Source organism: Rousettus aegyptiacus, unplaced genomic scaffold (genome assembly GCF_014176215.1).
Source record: "Rousettus aegyptiacus isolate mRouAeg1 unplaced genomic scaffold, mRouAeg1.p scaffold_m13_p_4, whole genome shotgun sequence".
Lineage (NCBI taxonomy): Eukaryota > Metazoa > Chordata > Mammalia > Chiroptera > Pteropodidae > Rousettus > Rousettus aegyptiacus.
Window position 1 is genome coordinate 151648632 of NW_023416307.1, and position 22393 is coordinate 151671024.

The 22393-nt window shown below is 43.6% G+C and overlaps 1 protein-coding gene across 5 annotated transcripts in view; it reads left to right on the forward strand.

Moving 5' to 3' along the window:
* The window catches only part of SNRK (SNF related kinase), a 47986-nt gene that overhangs the window by 17273 nt on the left and 8320 nt on the right, over window positions 1-22393 (forward strand). For all 5 annotated transcript variants that reach the window (XM_036219689.1, XM_036219687.1, XM_036219690.1 and 2 more), the window contains 2 exons: window positions 16806-16947; window positions 20264-20476. In XM_036219689.1, coding sequence (XP_036075582.1) covers window positions 16806-16947; window positions 20264-20476 — 355 coding nt within the window. The remainder of the gene's footprint in view (window positions 1-16805; window positions 16948-20263; window positions 20477-22393) is intronic.

The window sequence follows — 22393 nt, forward strand, 5'->3', positions numbered from 1 at the left end:
TACTGGGAAGGTATTGTAAACATTACAGTGCAGCGTGAAGAATGTGGGCATTGGAACTATTTATTGTGACCTTGAGCAGTGTACTTGACCTCTCTATCATTTCTTCATCCATAAAATAGATCACACATAGGTACCGTATTATTGTATTCCCACATTATCTTACTCCTCACAGCAGCCTGTGTGGTTGTTACTGTCCATCTCATGTATAGGATGGGAAATCGACCTGCAGGTGCCAGCTACGTGGTGGGCTCCCGAAGGGCGGCGGCTCTGGGCCTTCCCAGCTGCCCTTGGCCTTCACTGCAGTGCGGTTTTGTGCTCTCCCTCACGTATCGCGAGTTACTGACTTGCGGTGGAAGCGTTAACCGCTTTTTGGCTTGTGCCAGCTTTGTCCCCCTTGGCATCACATCTGTTTCGAAGGTCGTGTAGGAATTCATTTTTAATTTTAAGGATCTGTTCATCCGACGGTACGGTCAGCTTTAAAATTTTTTGGTTTACTCTGGGAAAAATATGTCCCAATATTACATGTACACGGTGTGAGACTTCACAGGTACGAGTCTTCCGCTTGCATTCTGATCATTTGCAACGCGGGTTATGGAAGATTGAAAGGCACACGGTGACGAGCACGTCGAAGAGTGTTGGTCTGATGCTGAGCACTCCGTGCACCGGGGCAGCGGTTTTCCGTGTTGGGCGGGATGCTCCGGGAAAGAAAGCGCTCAAGAATGGGTTTGCCCGCCGCAGATAACCACGCCCCACTGCGTCTTTCATGCGAATACTTAGCCAGAAACTTTTGATTAGTGGAGCAGCTCTAATCAGAAAACGAAGCCAAGAATGTACAGAAGGGGAAACTTAACGTGTCTCAACATGAGGAAAGGGGTTCAACTTCACTGTTAGGGAAAGGCAGATTGAAACCACATTAAGGCACCGTTTCTTACTTTCCACGCTGGGAAAAGCTGAAGGCAAAGCTAAGAGTGGATAAGACTATAGGACATGAGGAACTGTCGTTCTGTGCACAGGACAATTTGTCAGTATCTCGTAGGGTTAAAGATGTGCACAGCCTGAGACCCAGTGGTTCTGCTCCTACGTACACACCCCAGACAAGCTCTCACTCAGGCACACAAGGGGTTTTCAGAAAAATGCCCCTGACAGCATTATGGAATATTCATCAGCAGGGCGATAAGCCATTCGCTGTTCACATGATGGAACTCTATGCGCTGGTGAAAATTAATGAGCCACCTATGTCCGCATGGCTGGAGTTCACAAGTGGAACATTTAAGAGGAAAGAAAATTGGCAAAGAGTACATATAGTGTTATAAGATTTATATAAAAGCTTAAAAACATACGGAGCAGTGTTATATGTTGTTTAGGGATGCATGCACACGAAGAGAAGTATGAAGAATGCATGAGATCAACATAATTGCTTCTGAGGGGCAGGCGAAGCTAGAGGTTTTAGCTATGTTGGCGATATTTCTTTCCTAAGTAGATACATAGGTGTTCATTGTAATGTTCTTTTGTTTCCCTTATACTTTAAGTATTACATAATAAAACTTAAGTTTTTTAAAAGGAAAAGATTGTCTGGAAGGATAATCAGCAGTCCGATAAATGGTTACCCTGTGTTGGTGAAGTAGGGTTGGGTGGAGTTCACAGGTAACTTCTTTATTTCAATTCATTCAGTGTTATCGTGTGATTGAAATAAATATAGAATTGCATTAAAAATCAGATGGGCAGTTATTCTCTTAATAGAATGTTAGTTTGTTGTGCCAAAATCAGTCAGTGAATTTTTACAGGTACTTAGTGAAATTAGTGGAAACAAAGATTAAAATGTAATTTTATTAAATTACCAGATGTTAGAACTTTGGTTTAATTTTACAGCTAAGTGTTTTAGAGTATTTGGGTCCTCCATACTGAGATTTAGTTGAGGAATAGTTTTATCATTATTATCAAAGAACCAAATTTTTGGTTTTACTGATCAGCTGGACTTTTTGTTTTCTATATCGTTACCTTTTCTTTCATTTTAATTCTAGGATCTCTCAGGGTTTTTTTTGTTGTTGTTTTCTTCCTTTTTTAATTTAGTTTCTTGTTTAACCCACAAGTTTTTTTGGTTTCTTAACACTCAAAGTGGGTAGATCTAGTTTCCCTTTTAGCTATTTGGTTTTTGACTTCTAATTTTAGTCAGTAATTGTGCCTGATTGGTTTCTGCTTTGGGGAGTATTTTTAGATTTTCTATATGGCTTGATACATAATTTTTTGGCGACTATTTCCTGTGTGATTGAAATGTTTTTATTTTTGGTATAGTTTTTATACATGACTAAGGTTGTTAATTGTGTAAGTTTTTCCTTTGTGTCAAGTTTTTATTTTGATCCATTATTTTCTAAATTATGCTATTCTCTTATTCTAATCTGTGATTTTTGTATTTCCGGTTTTTGTTTTGTATGTTATTTTCAAGCTTTATTAAATATATAAAAGTTTGTAATCTATTTTATATGATGGGCCAGATACCTTTTATCTGTATGAAACTACTTATTTTATGCTTATTGCCTTGAGTTCTAATTTGTCAGTTGGTTTTAGGTCTATCTTTTTAAAACAATATGTGGGTGTACTTTGTGTCTAATCCATGAGTCAGTCTTTGACTAGGTGAATTTAATCTATTCATATTTATTACTGGAATGTTTGGGCTTCTGCTAACACATTTTATGCTTTTCATTTACTTGATTATTTTTTATTATCCCATATTTTGTTGGGTTATGAAAGTTTTCCATGCTTCTCCTCCAGTGGTTTATATGATGTGCAGTTTTCATTTGTGTAAATGTCTACCCTTGATGTCCAGAGTTAATCAAGGTCCATGTCATTCCCTGTTCCCCACAAACAAGCACCATAGTTTGTTTTCACTTCTCTTTTAGTAACAGATTTTTATTTGCTTTTATTTATTTATAATACAGACTTACTTAGACTTAATTTTACAAACGTCTTAGTTTACCATTCAATCTTGACCTTCCTGACTGGGTTTTATTTTTTACGTAATGCTTTGGAGAGGATTTGTGAAAAATTCCCCAAGTCCTTGTCTAAAAATGTTCTTATAGTTGAATGGTAATTTGGCTGGGTATAGAAATACATTTTCAAAATGATTTCCCTTCCGACTTTGAAGACATTTTCTCATTTTTTTGCCTCTAAAGTTGCCAGTGCGAATGTTGACGTGAGACTAATTTTATTTTCATTGTAGGATTACATTTCATTCATCGATGCTGTGAATGCTTCTGTGAGTGCTCCATTAAGTGGGTGTTTTTGGGTATTGGTTCTTTTGGTCGATGAGCTGGTTTGTCTCTCAGGGTGTGCTCATTTTTCCTAAGTGCTTGGGGATTGTTAGTTATGTGTTTATCTCTGTTTCTGAGAGCCCCTCATAGCTGTCTGTGAATATGATGTCTGCATATTGTAGTCTGCATACCGTGGATGTGGGAGAGGATCCAAGCATGGCTAAATGGGATGTCCCAGAATCTGGTCTTACTGTATGACAGGCTGTCAGTTCACCTCTGCCCCTGATGCCCACAGTCACTCCTTTCTCCTGGAACAAGCGTCTGCTTTTTCATGTGTGGTGAGTTACAGGGTGAGCAGAATTAATCCCTCTGTTGATTGTCTGGGTATAGTTCCTGTTTCCAGTCTGTGTCTTCTAGCAAGAAGTACCCCAGAAATTCCTACCAGGAAGTTTCTTATAAAACTCAGTATGTACTGCCATACATCCCTGCACTCCTGGCTGTTCATCCCAGAGAAACGAGTGCCGACATTCACATAAAAACCTGTACGTGGATGTTCAAGGCAGCTTTATTTGTAATATCCAAAAACTGGAAAAAAAAAAAAAAACCCAGATGTCCTTCAGCAGGTGAATGGTTAAACTGTGGTTCATCTTTGCAACCATAAAAAGGAACAAACTATTGATGCAACAATTTGGATAGATCTCAAAGGGATTGATTATGCCGAGTGAAAAAAATCCGATCTCAAAAGTTTATGTACTGTATAATTCCATTCGTATTAACTCTCTCGAACTAACAGAATCGTAAAGATGAAGAACAGGTCGGTGGCTGCCGGAGCTTAGAGGTGGTGGCGAGTGATGTAGCATGTAGGAACTCTGTGGTGACAGACACTTCCTCATCTGGTGGCAGTTATGTGAATCTTATCTACACGTGTGAGAACACTGCCTGGAAACTACACACACACACACACACACACACACACACACACGAGCACGTGTGAAACAGTGAAATCCGAATAAGTTACGCGGACTGGACTGGTGTCAGTGGACCTGGTTTTGTTACGGTGCTATGTTAAGCAAGATGTTGCCGCTGAGGAAAACTGGGTGAAGGGTACATGGAATCTCCCTGTTTTTTTTTTTTTTTTTTTTTTTTTTGCAACTCCTGTAACTATGATTATTTCAAAATTAAAAATTGAAAAATAATATATATATGATTCAGTGCCCGAAAGACAGTATTTCAAAGCAGATGTTCCTGAGATGCACAGGGGTTTTTGCTTTATTTTTAATAATAATGCCTGATTACTGTCTGAGAACGAAAGTCACTGTGATAGAAATACATCGCATTTTTGCAGTGTTCAATTGTGTGCTGAGAAGTGTCTTATACTGTATTTTTAAAAATAAAAATAATTTTAAAACCAGGTAATCAGCCAAAAATTGTCCTGTATCCACTTAGGTGAAAGTATTGAGCCTTCATCATGTTAAAAGTATGTATTTTTATTTATTTAGTGCAGTAATGCTTAACTTTTACTGGTTCAGTGGTGCCTTAAGATCTGATAAAGGCTACGGCACATCTTAAAATTGTGTTCTTAAGCATCTTTAATTATTCCTTTCTTTGACCTAACTTATTACATTTGAAAAACATCTCAAAATCCAGTGCGAATTTAAAAACGACCATCTGGTCTCTCTGAAAAAGTAGATTCGTAAATCGTAAGTTGAGACATTCTTGACTATTGATTTTATATGCAACTTACGTTTTGTATAATATGCAAGGTTTTGGAAATCTGGCATGTTCAAGCCAAGGACTGTGGTTAACCGAGAGGCTGCATTTAGTGTGCTTCAAAGCAGACAGTTGTTCCTCGCTCCGCTCTGGTCCCGTGGTAAAATATCTCAGTATTCACCCTTCTTAAAAAAGAGTCTCCTAGAGAACGTAGCAGATGGGTGGCCCCCAAAAGAACCGATTGCTGTATTACGTGTCTAATATTTTCAAATATTTAAGTAGGCAAGTAATTTTTTAAAAATTCGAAAGGATTACTTCTTTCTGTGCAGATAGTACAACCTAAGCCATAATACCTTTGAGGCAGAACTTTCACCTTTGAGGTAGAAATAGTCCCAAAGCACATCCACACGTGGGACGTTTTCTCTTGGGTTTTTATAAACCCGCCGTGATCACCTACGGCATGAGGCGACAGCCCCCGGCTTTGGTTTCAGATTGATTCCAGAGAAGCGCAAACGCCCTCGCTTTCGCGGCTTCCCACGCTCGCCCACGCCGCGTGTCCGCTCCCGCTGCCCGTCTCAGAGGTGCCCTGTGTTGGAGACGGTTGTCTCGGCAACGCGTCAGCGTGTCCTCGACTTGACTTTCTCTTCCCAGAGTCAGAACCCGGTTAAATTTTACATTACTTACTCTTAGACTCCTGGACGTGCGGGCCCTGAAGCGTTCTAGATTAGACGACCTTCGGCTTGGGTCACAGTTTGTGGCCTGAGTGTGGACTTTTGGGATTATACGTTTTTAAGGGATAAAGATTGGTGGCTCTCCTCAGCATAGGGAAGGACGTTGAAGTAGTCCCTTGTTTGTTTTATTTTAAAAGGTAAACATGCAACCTGCCTGCATGGTATGTGCCCAGCAGGAACTGCATTGCACCTGTGGTCCAGGCATGGGCCACACGTGTAGCTTTCAGTCGTCAAGAACTGAAAAACATACCCATAGAAATGTGGCACACGCCCTCCAAAACCCAGCCACCAAGTGCAAGGTCACGTGCTCTGTAAGGATACAAACTATAACCTCATCATTTTGTCACATAAAACCAAAAGAAAAATTGAAAATCCTCCCCTAAACTTTCTGAAGTGTCACATGCCCATTAGAAATGACAGTTATTTCAGAAATCACAATTAATTCATCTGGCACAAAGCAATTGTAGATAAAAGCACTCTATTTAGTATCGGTCGTGTATTCACAATGTATTGGCTTATCATGTGAATGTTGTGTAACTAAGTATTCGAGAAGCAGGTAGCAGAGCTTCTGTGCCTTGAGTAAAATCTTTTGGGTTTTATAAATAAGCTGCTATTGAGTTTAATACTTGCAATAAAGATTCTTGAGCACGAGATGTTATGGGTGGTATAATCTATAGGCACCGTAAAAATGGTTGTTTCAGGCGAACTCAATCATTGACTCTTCAGAGAGAGGCTTGAAAAATATGACAGAAATGCTGTATGTGTTTTTAATGTTTTCCCTGCCGTATTTTTAGCTCCGATGCGCCTTGTTCTCACCGTGTTATAGGCTCACATCCAATGAGGTGGATGCTGACACTATTTTGAGAAGCGTGATTTGCTCTACTGTTGCAGTGGCATGCTAAGATTTAGACTGATGGTTCTCAACTTACCTAGCCCGTCAGGTTCACCGAGGGGAGATTTAAACCAACCAGCCACCCAGCCTCGCCCCACCCCTGGGACCCTGCTTTAAATTGTCTTGGGTGAGGCCAACACCCATAAGGTTTCTTCGGATTCTGATGTGCATCTATCCAGCCCTGCTGACTGCCGATTTAATAAACCCAAAGAATCAAATGTTTTTTAGTTATTAGTGGGAAATAGATTCCCTGTTTTAATTCTAATGTTCTTTAAAGAATAAATGTTAGGGGAAATTTTTTTTAACCTCTTTAGGTTCAAAATGTGAATAAGACCATGTGTTTCTTTTTTGCTGTCGAGAGTTGAGGTTAGAGCCCCACCCCCGCCCCCAATTTTAAAAATCGCATTCTGTGCTTATTTAGTAGGTAAAAAACAATTTCGATTTTTCCCGCTGTTCCGGTTCCTGGATCGACAGGCTAGATGCCGCTTGGGCACCGTTGACCTTGCCTTTCCTCTCAGGAGCCCAGAGACTGTCCTGCCTGCTTCCTTTCCCCTGCCACCCCGAGGTGCTTCTGATCAGGGTGTCCCCTGGCCTCGTGTGGGTCAGACGGTGGTCTCCCGGCCTCGTTCAGAATCATCGTCCAGAAGACTCACAGCCCTTTGCGGTCTTCTGAGGCTCTACTATGCAGCGGACAGGGTTTCGTTTCAGGTGGGCCTTCGTGCCCCTCTGGTTCTGTCCCTCCAAAATCCTGTGTGGAAAGACAAAGGCAGTAATCGTAGGTCCTATTTGAATAAAAACCTCAGTTACTGTTCATCTCCATTTCAAACTAGAGCCCGCGCTCTGAGTCTTTGGCCATGTCATCCGAGGAGGTAAAAATCGGGCCGGCTGGCTTGAGCGTGTGTGTCGTAGAAGGTGAGAGAAGGAAGGGATTCTGGAAGCAGGGTTCCAAGGCTTTGGGATGTCAGCAGGTCCCGCTGAGAGGAAGCCCTGGGACTTTGGGCCCCGGGCCCGCAGGGCGTTGCAGCTGTAAGGGGCTGGGAACTCCTGGGGTCCTCAGCCTGAGGTGACAGTTTCAGGTAACCACCACCCAGAGGAAAGAAGTGCTTGTCGGTTCCTTTTGATCTGTTCCTTTCGAGTCTGTTCCTGTCATTCCTCTGCTCAGAACACTGTAAAGACCTCCGTTTCGTTGAGAGGCCGCACCAGAGCCGTGCCGGCGCCCAGCTCGGCCCTCACAGCTCGGCCTCCCACGGTTGTCCCAGGTGCCCGTTCAGCTCCAGCCTCGCTGCCGCCCGGCCGTTAGCCACGTTCCACGTCCACTCCTGCCTCGGGCCCCTTCCGGGTCCCGTCGTCTGCCCAGGCCGCTCTTGCCCACATGCCACCGTCCTCGTCTACCCCAGAGGTGGAGGGGCCCACCCCTGCCTGCGCCCCCTCCCCTTAGGACTGCTGTCGGGGTGAGGCGCACGGCGCCAGGTGACGTCCTTAGCATTCCGCCGGAGGCGGTCGGCCTCCCGCGGTCAGCCGTGGGGTGTCCGCTGGGCCGCTCGGAGAGGTCCCGGGGAGCCTTGCCTTTCCTCGGTGCCGTGGCTGCCGGCCCGGAGGGTATTTAAGGATCCCGGCCTCGTTTTCCTTCTGAGGTTCTTGCTGCTGCTTTGCAAGTGTGTCCTCGGGAGAATTTCTGAAATGTCCCGAAATGTTGGCTGCTGCGGGAACACTGGGAGGACGTGCAGGCCCGAGACCTTTGCTCACGTATCTTTTCTCCACATTTCTAGACGTATGTAACTTCTGGAATGTCAGGCTGTTTGTGTTTGGGGACTCGATTAACTTCTAAAGCAGGTACTTTTCTCTAGGCGTGCACGTATGTGTGTGTAATGTTAGATAAAAGGAAAACATATGAAAGTTCTGGTATTTATTTGATACCTTTAGTTTCTTGGATCTTCAGAAGAGCTTTTCAAACCCCTCAAAACAGTAACTATTTTAATACAGAAATAATAGAGAAACCGAAACCACTTGTGTTCACTTCAGGTTGCAACAGAGGAAACCTTTAGGGAGTTGAAAACCTCAGATCTGCTTGGGTATTTATTTTAAGGGGTGTGTGTGTGTGTGTGTGTGTGTGTGTGTGTAAAACACAAACCTGTTGAAGAAAGTCTAGTTAGCAGGGCAAAGAATCTGTAAATCAGTAGTCAGAACAAACTCGAACATGATAACGTGACACATTTGAAGTCCCGTTAGGACACACAGTGCTGCCAGGCCTCTGGCCGGCAGGCGGTGCCGCCGTGGCGTCGGGAGCCCTGCCGGAGCACACGCGTGTCGCATGCAGGCAGCGGCGCGTGCTCGCGCTCCGTGCTCACGCTCCGTGTTCGATCTGCGCTGGACCTGGCGGACCCAGTTCGTGGCAGGCCTCAGTTTCCGGGGAACCCCTGTCCCCTCGTGTCCCGGGGATGTCCTGACTCCCAGGACGGCGGTTGGGGAACGATCACGTTAGCATCCAGCTTCTTTCTTTCCCGGGCTGTGGCTTCTGTCAGGCAGAGCCCCGCTCGCGAATGCGGACCTCGGTGGAGGAAGACGGGGAGCAGACGTGGGCCGGGACCCCAGATGCGCGCCCCTCGCTCCCCTTTTACGTCTCATTCCCACCATTCTGTGGAAAACATTGACTTACCTAGTTGATCTTGACTTACTAGCCTTAGAGTGGCATGTGTAAAATTACATCCAGCGTAGTATAAAACAGTGCCCAATTCAACAGTGTAAAGTTTTAGTTCCAAATTGTTTTAAACCTTGAAACCTGAAGACAAAATCGTAGGACCTGAGCATCCGTGGCACTGTCCGGTGAGCGGGACAACAGCACCGTGGAGCGAGCCTCTCTCCGCAGATGCCTGGGGTGAAGCCAGGGACGCCGGTTTGTTGGATAAAACTAATGGAGAGGTTAGAGACAGCTAAAGTCAGCAGACGATGAAGCGCAGAGGGCGCACGGCCCGATTGCCTTTCCCTTTGGCAGCGGCTGGGGCGATGCCAAGCCTCGCACCCTCCGGGCGGCTCGCTCGCCCACTTGCTCAATAGTACGGTCCTCGAGAGAGAGAGAACGGCCTGTCCGTCCACATCGTATCTGTGTTCCGTCCTCGTCACCTGGTAAACACGGCAAGCTCTTAATGTTTGTTTAGTGAATGCATGTCACAGAGGGGAACTAAAGAAGTCAGGGCGTGCGTTCTCCTGCACTTCTCTATGACGTTTGGGGGCGGTCGCCTGCCATGCCCCTCTTGGCCTCTCTGCTCACACCTTCATTCCTTTCTCTCTTTTTGCCTTCTTTATGTATATTTAATGATTTCTAGAGTCATCATGAGTCTGATGAAAGCTGCGATCCCTCTCTTCAGAGTGAAATGCAGAGGCACGGTGTGAGAGGTGTGTGGACCACCATGAAACCCCTTTTCATAAGGAATTTTTAAAAAGATCTAATTTCGGAAAGGTGCGATTTATAGCTCGTTCTTGCTTTAATTTACAAATGCCTTGAGGGGATTATTCTGGCTAGGTGGAAATTTTGAGACAGCCGGAGCATCCAGACGGACTGTGTCTGGCAATCTACCCGGGGCGGGTGACCCGGGGGTGGCTCTGGCTCCAGTCTCACCTTTCCCTTGAGAACCCTCAGGTGGCCCCAAAGCAGGAAAATCGAAGCAGAGGGGGAAATGGCCAGCAGCAGTGCCGTGAGACCAGGGTCCCCTCCCTGGACACGTAATGTTGAGATCCCACCAGGAACACCGAGGTTTATCCGGAGAGTCTGTGGCCCCACGACTCAGTGGCCCCTCCCCTTTTTCCCATTACATTTTATAAGTCTGTTAGGGATTTTTATGAAACAGCAGCGAATTTCATATTCGAGTTTTCTGAATCCTTAAGGGAAGTTATTTGTGCTAACAATTACAATTAAAATCATTCTTGCTGTAGATGTTCGTGCTGTGGAGAGATTGAGTCATGAGTGCATGAAGGGAACCTTGCCAAACCGAATGTCCCCAGACCACAGACTGAGAATCGCTGTCGCACTGAGCAGAGAGAACCTATCCAGGCTATTTTTAAAGTTACTTTTATATTCCTATAAAGAGCTTTCTGCTTATTCAGCTAGAGTATGCACACATCACATTCTGTTAAGTACAGCTGGTTTTTAATTACATTTTTTATGAGTAACGAATGATGTAAAATCATTCAAATAATACAGTGTATTAAATAAAAAGTATCAAATCCCTTTCGCTTTCCCCTGCCAGTCCCTCTCCTGGACTTAGAGGCGACAGTCTTTGTCAGTCCTCGCAGGCTCTGCACTGCTGCGCTCTAGCGCTGTTGGCCCGGACACCCCTCAGAAACGACCAGATAAGGGGCGGTGTCCACGGTTTACAGAAGAGAGGACCCGCCCGCGCACAGGCCAGGTCACTCGGCCAAGAATACATGCACGGCCAAGGTAGAATTCGAACCCAGGTCTCTACTGAAAGAAACCACACAACCATCATCATGTTTCAGCCTGGGTCATCATTCCCTCTTCATCTGCGAAGGTCGCTCTTGGGTGGCAGAATCGGATTTGTAAAGCGCTTCGTGAGAGTGCGGAGTGGGACAGGCGTCCGCTCCTCCGGGCCGGGTCCGCGTGAACGCCTGCCAGCCCGGTGTGAGCCTGATAACCCGCTGACTCCTCGAACTTTTTCCTGTTTTCTTTTGACTTGAAAAGCAAGTTTGCACAAGGCCTTCAACAGCTGACTGAAACCAACTGCAGCTTGTCTTCATCGATCACCCCACCCCACTCACCCACCCACCCACCACTCACTCCGAGCACTTGCCCTCCTTTCCCTCTTAGCTTTTTTTCGAAGGACGTGAAGAGCCACCGACTTCCCTGTACCCTACACCTCCGCTTCAGCTGCCTTCTGGGGTGCCCTGCCCAGCCAGTCTGTCCCCAGAAGCACTGCTTTCCCTTGAGTTTCTGGTTCACTCCATTCAGCAAACTTCTGTCGGGCGGGCACTGCCTTGTGCCTGGGACATAACTCTGCATTTGAGGAACTCTGAGTGATGGAGGAAAGTGAGAGCATCTGTAATGACAGCTCTTTGCGATGGTGCTGCAGGCACCAGGTGGCCCAGCTGGCCAGGTTGGACGGCAGACCTCCAGGAGACCTCCGGGCAGGGTCCGTGGGGGCTCGGAGGAGCCTAAGCACTCGGTGGCGTTGGCAGGGTCTCCCCGACCTGGAAGTCGGAGGACCCGCCCAGTGCAGAGTCTGGGACGTCTCCCAAGTTTTGCCTGGGTGGAGGTGCCATAGACCAGGCTAGAACACAAATGGGGACGGACAGGTGCAGGGGAAAGGTGGTAAGCTGGTTTGCGCAGCACTGAGTTTTGAAGTCCCCGGCAGGCGTTTGGCCTGTAAGTCGATTCAAATCTAGGGAAGAAATTTTTTGAAGTAGATGTGATAGCATTCGTTCTTCTTTTTTTTTTTTTTTTTTTTTTTTTAAGAGGAGATGCTTCGTTGTTAAATAATAAAACTTTGAGTACTAGAGACATCCTAAATCAGGGACTTATTCAGATTCTTCATTCATCTTCTGCTTTCATTCTCACGCTGTTAGTTCAGATGACCTGACAGTTTTCTACTCTCTGAATGGTCCCTAGTCCGGTGTGTCTTACAACCCGCCCCGATCTAGTTCACAGCCAGAATCTTTCGTACACAGAGCTCCGGGTGGTTTTCGAATGCAGATGAGCAGTTCTTATGGCGTAGGTAAGAGTTCATGTCAGTGGACCACAGAACATCACACAAGAAACAAAAGCCCTCGGCTGTATCATAAACATCAGTCCTGGGGCCCACACATCTCTGCCACAGTCTTTGCTGTTCTGAGTAAGCGTGGCCTTCTTCGTTAGCATCGGGTCCTGCGTCAGCTGCTGGCGACCACAGTTGGCGCTGGAAGGTGGTTGCGTAAGGCCCGCTGGTCGTAAGCGGTGTGGTGCAAGGTGTTGGTCCCTCCTTCATCTGTAGTGGTTTCAGAACGTTCTATTCCTGTTGCTGCGTTTATGACTCATGGCTTAACACTGATAAAAGAAAGCCAGAGACGAAAATAGAGGTTTCTACCTAAAACCTTGCCTCCGGTCTTCCCGTTTGTATTGCTCTCTAGTCCCTGATCTTTCTTTCGCTGTCTGGATGGTTCGTGCACTTCGGAACGGGTGTGTGAGGAACCCTGTGGTAGTTGCGAGGTTCTTCCCTACCCCGCGCACATACTTTTTCCAGACCGATCATTGGCCTGTTCTTTTATTCTCTTGTGTTTTCTTTTCGATCTTCTCTTAGCCCGCCTGACGTGAACTGTGTCGTAAAAACGCCAGCTCCAGTACTAGAAATAGCGTAATTCAATTGCATTATGATAAGCGGACCTACTGAGTGTTAGCACACGAGACCTTGGCGCTTGTTTCCGTGACCTTATTTCCAGCCAGCTTGAGCGCCAGCAAGGACCCTTCGTACCACAAAGACGTCGTTATCTTTCCAGCCCTTCCCACAGTTCCATGAGTTGGAAGATTTCTTTTCTTTTCTTTCTATTTTTAGCCAAGTGAACTGTACTTATTAAGCAACATTTTCTTTTTCCATTTTTATTAACCAAAACGCATGCTTTAAATAGTGTCAGCGTTAAGTTTGACCCTTCCGGTGGTTGGTGTTTGTTGGCCTGTGCGCCTCTAACATGAGCAGACAGTTCCATGAACACTGTTTTAAAAATGAAAATAGTGTCACCTCCCCGTCCCCTGCTCTTTCTCTTACCCCTTACAGACTTGGTGGAACCCTTGTGGTCCTAGGGTCTCAAGCTCAGGCTGTGATCTATATTTTTGGAGTCTGTAGTTTTATTAGCAAGGTTGTTTTTTTTCCCCTCCAATGGAAAAAGATTAAAAACATCTACTGAAATGAATATTTATTAAGACAAGTACCACCTCCCTCCCCCGTTTGTGCAAGAACATAGGCTAATCCTTCTTGGTGCCGTTCTCAGTCCTGTAATACAGGTGTCTCGGCCTGGAGACCCAGGCTCCTGAATCATCACCCTTTTCTTTTTTTAACCTGTATTACTAAGAGGCCTTCCTTGCTCATCTCCCCCATCTCTGTGAGATTTTCTGCTCTGCGTTGGCCTTGTGCCTTCTCGAGCTCAGCTACTTCCTGTTTCCATTACCTGCTGTCTGTCGCTCACAGTGACTTGCAGCCCCGTAAGGACAAGGGTGCCTCCTTCATTTCTGTGTTCGCTGTGCCTGGAGCAGTTCCGGGCACAGGCGGAGGAGGGCAGGGCCGCACAGCCTCCTTAGAATGCTTTCCGTGTGCCGGGCTCAGGCGCGGTCCGGGCGCTTAACGTGGATTCTCTCCGGTCCTTTGATGGCCCACAACAGCTTTAAGAGGAATTCCACTGCTGTTTCTGTTCCCATCTTAAAAATGGGGAACAAACACATTTTTAAATAACTTGGTTGAAGTCAGACCATTTCGTGTTTGTTGAGTGACTATTTTCATCTCTTTCTTTTGACCCTTGGGATGAAAAAGTAAAATGATTCAAAGACAAAAGAGTAGAAAGGAAGAGAAAAAGTCTGGAAAATAAGTAAATGGCATAAGTGGCCCCTTGAATAATCATGTCGACTCAGTGAGAGAGTCTAAAACTTTTACCTCTAGTCACATTGCTGTTCTTCTCTAGTTTAAACGATTCAAATTATGTCACTTTGCTTTGCAGTCTACTTGGGATAGAATTGTATTTCTAAGTTTTTCAAATTTTAAGCATTTCCATGTTCATAAATTATTTGAGCCCTAACTGGAAACAGTAGAAACAGGGTATATATTTATGTCGTTTTTTTCTTTTTTACTCTCCTAATCACGCAGCAGCACTTCCTAACAGGCCGAGTGTGTTAGTTTGCTTGGGCAAAGGATCCTGAGGAGAACATTTCCAAATAATTAGACTTCACTGTTGCTGTCGAGGTTAATATTTAACAGAAAAAGAAGTTTTCTTTAACCAAATAAGGGTTTAGAGTAATCATTAGTTGACATTTACATAATTCATTCTATTTTTAAAACATCAGTTTTGTATAATTGCACAGTCAGCCGTCATCTCCAGTGGAGCATAGAGAAAAAGTAAAAAACTGAATTAGCATATCCGCAGTTAAAATCTGTGATGGCAGACGAAGCAATGTCACCAAACTCATTTTGTAAAAATTGTTTTCGTAGGGGTTATATGGAAAGATATGAAAGACACAGATATTAACGGTTAGGTTTGGGTATATTCGTCGCATTAAACAGTGTCAATATTTTAACAACAGAAGCCAATTTTTATGTTAACTACCCTGGTTTTTGTTTACGCATTTTTCGTAAGCCATTTAAAATCCCCTCTTATTTGGGGAGGAGATAGCCATGTGGATATCATAAACAAAAACTTGGCGACATTCCCTTTACGTGTAATGAACATCAGTGAAAAGGTGAGTTTATGGTTAATTTCTATAATATAATTGTTTTTGTAAAATAAAAGACACATGTATTAAAGGGAGAATAATTGTAATTCTCCCAGTGGTGGTTTGAGAGTTGGGACAGGTGACCCAAAAAAGCAGGTTTAGTTGTAAAAATAGTGTTTAAGTCAAATATCAACCTCTATAAGTTTCCTTTAAAATTTTTAATAAGGTACTACTAGAATTGGGGTAATAAATTATTCTTGTTGGATAATTAAAGAACAGGTGTCACTAGGCACCATTACTCGGATGGTTTGACTTTGAATGGGTATGGTCTTCTGGACTCCAAGGTCAAGGCAAAGAATTGTGGGTCGATGAGTGGAACGGAGTCCTGAGCTTCTTACTGTCCTGGAGCAATGCCAGGCCGACCTCTTAGGGGCACTCCAGAGCCAAAGGTTTGAACCGAATGACCTTTCGGTACCTTTCATCCTCATTTACATAACTGTCTTAATTTTAGTAGATTTTCCCATCTGCTTTACTAATTTCCATTGGAGCATCCTTAGTAAAATTTACTGCACATATAGAAAAATCAGTGTGTGTACCTTTTGGGTTTTTGCCTTTATTTCCCTCGGAGGTTAGTTTGGACCAAGGAAAAGCCATTTTATTAACACGGTTTAATTCTCTCGGAAAATAACGTAGAACCTACATTTTTTCGGTGTTTAATCTTAAATGAAAACAGCAGTCGCAGTCGAGTATTAACAGATGTGGTGACAGAGGCCATGTGGCCTGCCCCTTCATTCTCTTTTAAGCCTTTTGTGGTCTAGAAAGCTTCTTGAATTGATCTCTTCTTATATGAATATTTATGTAATCATGTCTGTACTTTAGTGTTTGGAATGAATGCGTATGACATCTTTCCTAAGTGGATTCATCCTTTTTTCATCTGAAAAAAACATCATTTTTCCATCCAGTCAAGGGCCCTGTTTTTTATTTAATGGCAAGAAGTAAGGTGCTGTTTGTTGTTATGGAAGTCTGTCTAATGCTAGAGATGAGAGGGTCCTCAGATGGCAGCCCTCCAGTGTAGGGAGGTCTCTGCAGAGGAGTAGACAGATTGTGGCCCAGCCTTTGCTGGGATACTTACTCTGATGGGAAACTCACCACCTTCTCCAGGGTTTTAATGGCTCCATTAAGCAGCTCCTGCTTTTTTCAAGCCAGAGCGTGCCTCTTAGTTACTAATACCTTCCCTCCGAGTTCTGTCCTCTCAAGTAATACATAACCAGTCTTTTTCCTCATTGTCAGCCCGGGAATATTTCTCTCCCCTTTGAGCTTTAATTTTCTCATCTATAAAATGACCGTGAGTTACATGATCTGGTTATCTCACCAGGATTGAGCTAAAGAACAACTGAGATAATTGTGACCTTAAGCAAAATCCTTTTCATGTCTGAGTATTAATACCTTAGTCTTCTCTCTGGTGTGTAACGCGATGGTAAAAATGTCTGTGTATGTCCGTCGGTTTGCGGGCTTTGATGGGTGCTCTCCAGTTGATGTTCTTGCCATTAACAAAGGATTAATTTATCTTTTAATTGAACGCTATTGACCATTCACTATGTGCCTGGCACTTGCTTGGGCCTTAAGTGAATGTAAAAACGGAACAAGACAGATTTCCTTCCCTGCCATATTGGGACTTGAGTGTTTGTCCCCAGATCTTATTACTTTGAGATATAAATGCTTTGACTGTTCAAAATAAAATAATACTGTTAGTCTACTTGTACTCAAGTGCTTTTTGGTTTTCTAACTAGTACAATGTTTACCAGTATGTCTTTAATTTGTAGATATATGGAGTCTGGGAGTGATCCTCTTCATGTTGGTGTGCGGGCAGCCGCCCTTTCAGGAGGCCAATGACAGTGAAACATTAACAATGATCATGGATTGTAAATATACAGTACCGGCCCATGTGTCTAAAGAGTGTAAAGAGTAAGTAAAAAAAAAAAAAGTATATGTGTATCTGGGTTAATTTTAATTTTTGACCTTAAAATTTTTGTTTTTTAAAAATTCTCTTTTAAAGCGTGTTTGAAATTTAATTTGAAATTTAATTTTAGAGTACACAATATATAACTTCTTAAACATGCCCGTTCTCAAGAAACTCATTAAATGCCTCTTCAGTCTCCTTGGTTCAGAATGAAGACATTACCACGAGAACTACCTTTCTCTTTTTGCATCAGCAAAAAGCACAACTAACTACCTGGGATTATTTTAAGTTTCAGAGAAGAGTTGGGGCATTTCCTTTTCTGAAATAGACCCATCCACACACCATTATTTTAGGATTTACATAGTGTGTCTCATAATTTTCTTCACGCACCCCTCCCTGCTTTGACCAAAGAGCTCTGTTTCGGTTCACGTGACTGTGAGAAGCCAGCATCCAAAAGTACACTTAAGTCGATCGATTGGAATTTAACGTACTGTATAGCACTATGGTGTGTATCACGAGAAATACAGTAATGGAATAAAAGAACTGTTGGAAGTTCAGTATTTCATCAACATTATGGGTGATATTTTTAAATAAGCTCAGCTGAAATTATAGCTACTAAAAGGATTTTGCTGTAGTAATACATTTTCAAGTTTCTCGGATCTACCGATAAGAAGGAAATCCGAGGGCTTAAGGAATCTTTTCTCTAAGTGGGCCCCATCTTAGGCTATGTGAGAGATGGTTAAGAACTAAGCTATATTCAGACTCTGGATTCAAACACTGGCTTCTCCGTTTACTAATGATGTGAGAATGGTAGAACCGACCTTTTAGGGTGATTGTGAGAATAGAATGAACGAATGTATATAGAGCTCCTAGCTCAATCCTTAGAACATAGGGGGCCCTCGGTATGAATACTGATGACGATGACGATTTCACACCCTTACTATTATCATTCTCTACCCCAGGAAGCAGGGCTGCCGTCTGTGGCTACATGTTCTGTGCATGTCAGATGTTCGTAATTCAAGGAGCATCCTCACAGCCCCTACTAAAAAACCTAGAACAGATTAGCATTTGTATATTGACGTGTCTCATTTAAAAGGATATTTAAGATGTGTATGTAATAAAATGAACACCTGGGTACACGTGTCGCAGCTTAAGCGGCAGAACAGTGCCAGTCAGTGCCTTGGAAGGCTTCTCCGTGTCGCCCGCCAAGAGGAATTCTCTTTAACAACCAACCATAGGACCACGCCGTTTTCCACTTTTTCCTGTGTCAGTTTTGCTAAGTTGTGTTTTTTTAAGGAACTCATTCATTTTATCTAAATTTTCAAATTTATTGGCCTCAAGTATTTATAATCTCCTCTAACTATATTTTTAAAGTCCGTAGATTGAGACGTTGCTCTTTTTCATTCCAATATTGAGTTTTTCCTTTCTCTTATTTTTGTCTTGAGCTGTCTTGCCTGAGGTTTGTTAATTTTATTAGTCTTTTTGAAAGAACTACCTTTAATAACTGTCTTTATTAATTAACTGTTGTACTTTTGTTTCGTTATTAACATTCTTTTATCCGTATTATTTCTTCCTACCTACTTAATGGACTAATTGTTTTTTTTCTTTCTTATGTTGGATACTCAGCTCACAAATTTTCCTTTTCTAATGTAATAGTCAAGGCTATAAATTGCCTCCTACTACCATTTCAGCTGCATCCCACTAGTTTTGATTTATAGTCCTTTTTTTATTATTCACTTCTGAGTATTTTCTAGTTTCCTTGGTTTATTCGACCCCTGACTTTTAGAGGAGTATTTTAAATTTTCAAATGTATGGAGTTTTTCTAATTAGCTTTATTATTTCTAACTTACTTACATTGTGGTCCAAGAATATATAGTCTGTATGGCACTGGATTTTTTTTCAAATTGTTAAGGCCTACTTATGGCCTAGCATGGAATCAGTTTTTATAAATAATACTTTTATTCTGGAAAAGATATATATTTTCCTAATTGTTGGGATCAGAGTCCCATATAAATCCTTAAGATCAAGCTTGTTAATTATGCTGTTCAAAATCACTTACATCCTTTCTGAGTTTTTGAACTCCTGATTTCACACTTACTGAGCTGTTCTTCCACTGTTATGATGGACTTATTTTATTCTTGGGAGATCTGTCCGTTTTTTTTTTTTTTTAGTGTTTTGAGGCAATGTTATTTTTGTACAAACAAGTTGAAAACGGGTGAATTGAACCTTTGTATCACTGTTTGTCTTTAATAATGCTGTTTTACCTTAAAGTCAACTCGTGTTATCCAGTTTTAGCTAACCACACCAGTTATTTTTTTGGTTGCTATTTATGTACTATATAGTTTTCCATTCTTTTACTTTAAGCCTTTCATTGTCTTGGTTTTAAGTAGATCTTTTTTAACAGCTGGGAGCTGGGTTTTTCTTTAATCGCATCTGAGCATTTTTGTCTTAATTGGAAAGCTAATCCATTTACATTTATTGTATTCACTGATAAATATAGATATGTTTATGCCATTTTTGTATATACTTTATATTTATATTTTATATTTTTATATGCTTTTTCTTTTTATCCTGTCCTTTGGGTTTGGTGGAAGTTTTTCTTTTTCCTCCATATTTGGCTTTTCCCCTTCATTAGATTGGAAGTTATAGTCAATTATTTTAGCAATTTTCTTATTTTAACACACACAGTTTTTGTACTTAATTTAATAAAGTCTTAGTTATTCTTTAGCTTAGTTATTCTCTTTCTAAACAACACAAAATCCTTAGAACACTTTACCTTTCAATATTTTAGTAATCCTTTTTTTAACTCCATAAATTACACACTGAATTTACCTGCCTCCTTCCCTCTGTAATTCCTCCCCCTTCCTGCTTTTGCCAACACAATGCCTTTAACCAAAAAATATTTTTAAAAATACATGACATTTTGGTGGCTTTCATCAGGAGGGCCATTCATTCATCCTGAAGCAGAAGTTGGCTCAGGCACCATTCTGTGTGTCATTGCTGGTCGTTGATTCTGGTTCCGGTACATCACTAAGCCACAGTTATTTCGAGGACAGATATTGGTATGTAGAGTTAATTCTAGATGATAGAAAACTATATTTGTGTGTTTGGCTTCTCAGTATATATAGCAGTTTTGATTTTTTATTTTTTGAATCTGATACTAAATTTTCTTTATTCCTGTCGCCCAACCACCACCACCAAAAGCGAACTTAATTTATGATACAAATGTTGGAAGCGATTTTGATTAATAAAATTATCCACCATTCCTAATCTCCCTGCCACGCAGTTCGTTTTAACAGTGAACTTGATCTTCCTTTTCAGCCTGATCACTCGGATGCTACAGAGAGACCCCAAGAGAAGGGCCTCTTTGGAAGAGATCGAAAACCATCCTTGGCTCCAGGGAGTGGACCCGTCCCCAGCCACAAAGTATAACATCCCGCTCGTGTCCTACAAAAACCTCTCGGAGGAAGAGCACAACAGCATCATCCAGCGCATGGTGCTCGGAGACATAGCGGACCGCGACGCCATTGTGGAGTAAGTACGTCAGCGCTCGTCCGTGCGGGGACGCGGGGGTAGGGTTCTTGGAATGGCCTCTCTCTGTCCCTGCCAGGGCCTGTGGACACCATGTCGCGGATAGAGATCCCCGTTGGCAGGGGTTATGTCATTTCTCTCCAGAGCTCCTGGCCCAGTGCTTGGCTCGTACGTTTTGTCGGGTTTTTTTTTGTGTGTTTGTTTATTTTTATTTGTGTACTGCTGAACAAGTGCACAGTTGCCGGGCGGTGGCCCTGAGCGCTGTGGCCTTTCTCCCTTCCTGCGGAGTCACCCGCTCTGTGTCCCAGTACAGGCCTTGTCCACAGCAGCGTTCGCCTCATCCCCATGTCTCCTGATGGTCCCCACAGTGAGCAGCGAGAATGGGGCGGCACCTCCAAGCCGCTGGACTTGGCGGCTGGTCACACTTTTCTGCCAGGTTTCGGCAGCGCGCAGCCAGGCCCACTCATTGGTGTTTCGTGTGTGGCCGCACTGTGTACGGTGTCGGAGTGGTTGTGAGAGAGACCGCACCACCTGTCAAGCCTGAAATGTTTACTGTCTGGTCCTGAAGAGCCCCTCCCGTCACCACCTGGAACCTGTCTGACTCACAGCCTGTTAATTCTTTTAACACCAAAGAAGGAGTTCAGAACCTAGACGTTTGGAAATCACCTAACGTCTTTTAATAACCTAAGAAACTTGGAATCAAGGATAATATAAAGATACAGTTGCTTGTTTTTTTTAAGCAGTGCTTCATTTCTTTAAGAGGTCCTGTCTATAAAAATATCATTTCCACAAATGAAAAGTCAAAAGTATTTAATCAGTTGAATGACACGGTTGCATGTGATGGAAAGAGGATGTGCGGTGGGGGTGGGGGGGGGCGGCGCATAAAAACGGTCCCAGCAGAAGAGCCGCTCTGGCGGAGTGATCGACCCCGTTACCTGACGTCAGGAAGGGGAGGCTGCAGGCGGGACTCACAGACCCCTCCTGCACCCCGGACTGTCACCCGGGACACCCAGAGTGTCTGGTCTCTAAGAGGGCAGTGTCTGTATAAGGAGCATATATCTCTAGGGTGTTTCTAGCACCCAAAAAGATTTATAAAAACAAACCCAGGTTCATAATTTTGGTTTAAGTACAGATTTCCCAGTGCATTACGAGTTTTCACAGATTGACCCACAACTACTTAAATGACCTAAATGAGCGGGAAGAGCAGCTCGCTCGCTGTTCCTGCCAAGGACAGTCACTTTAGGAATGTGAAGGAAATAATTTTTCATTTTCGAGTGGATAAAAGGCTATTTTATAGCTCTCTAAATTGGCTTAATGTTCTCAGCTTGCATAAATAAATACCTGCCGTGTCATATAGAGCTATTTAATTCATGTAAATTCAGTTCCGAGTCCAAAAGGAGCGGTCATTTAAAGGAGGCAGGCGATTCCACGCAGTCGCAGCCGTGCTTAGCGAGCACGCGCCCTGAGGGAGGCAGGAGCCGGAGGCCAGAGCTGCTGTCCCCTGTCCTTGCCTGGCTGGCCTCTGGTCCTCCGCTGCTCATGTCACAGCAGCGCGTCCTGCTGAGGCTGGTGCCTGCTGCCCACGTTCAAAGACAGGTTTGTGGGTCCACCTTGGGCTCTTCCTTTGGAATCTTACACCTCAGCCCACTTTGCCCCCATTAGCTGTGGCCCCCTGTACGTTTTGTGAAATGTGATCCCCATAGTATGGCTTCTGAGTGTTCATTCTGTATTTTCACTGACTGTAGAAAGTTCCTGAAAAGCCTAGTTCCATATTTCTAGGCCTTGTGCATCTTCTGTTGCGCTCCCAGCCATTCCCACGAAAGGCCAGCTGCTGGCGAGCAGGCGGGGCGGGTTCCCTGAGGGCCTTGTACCCCCAGCTCCTCGCCAGCACAGTGCCCGGCCAGAGAGCTGCTCAGAGAG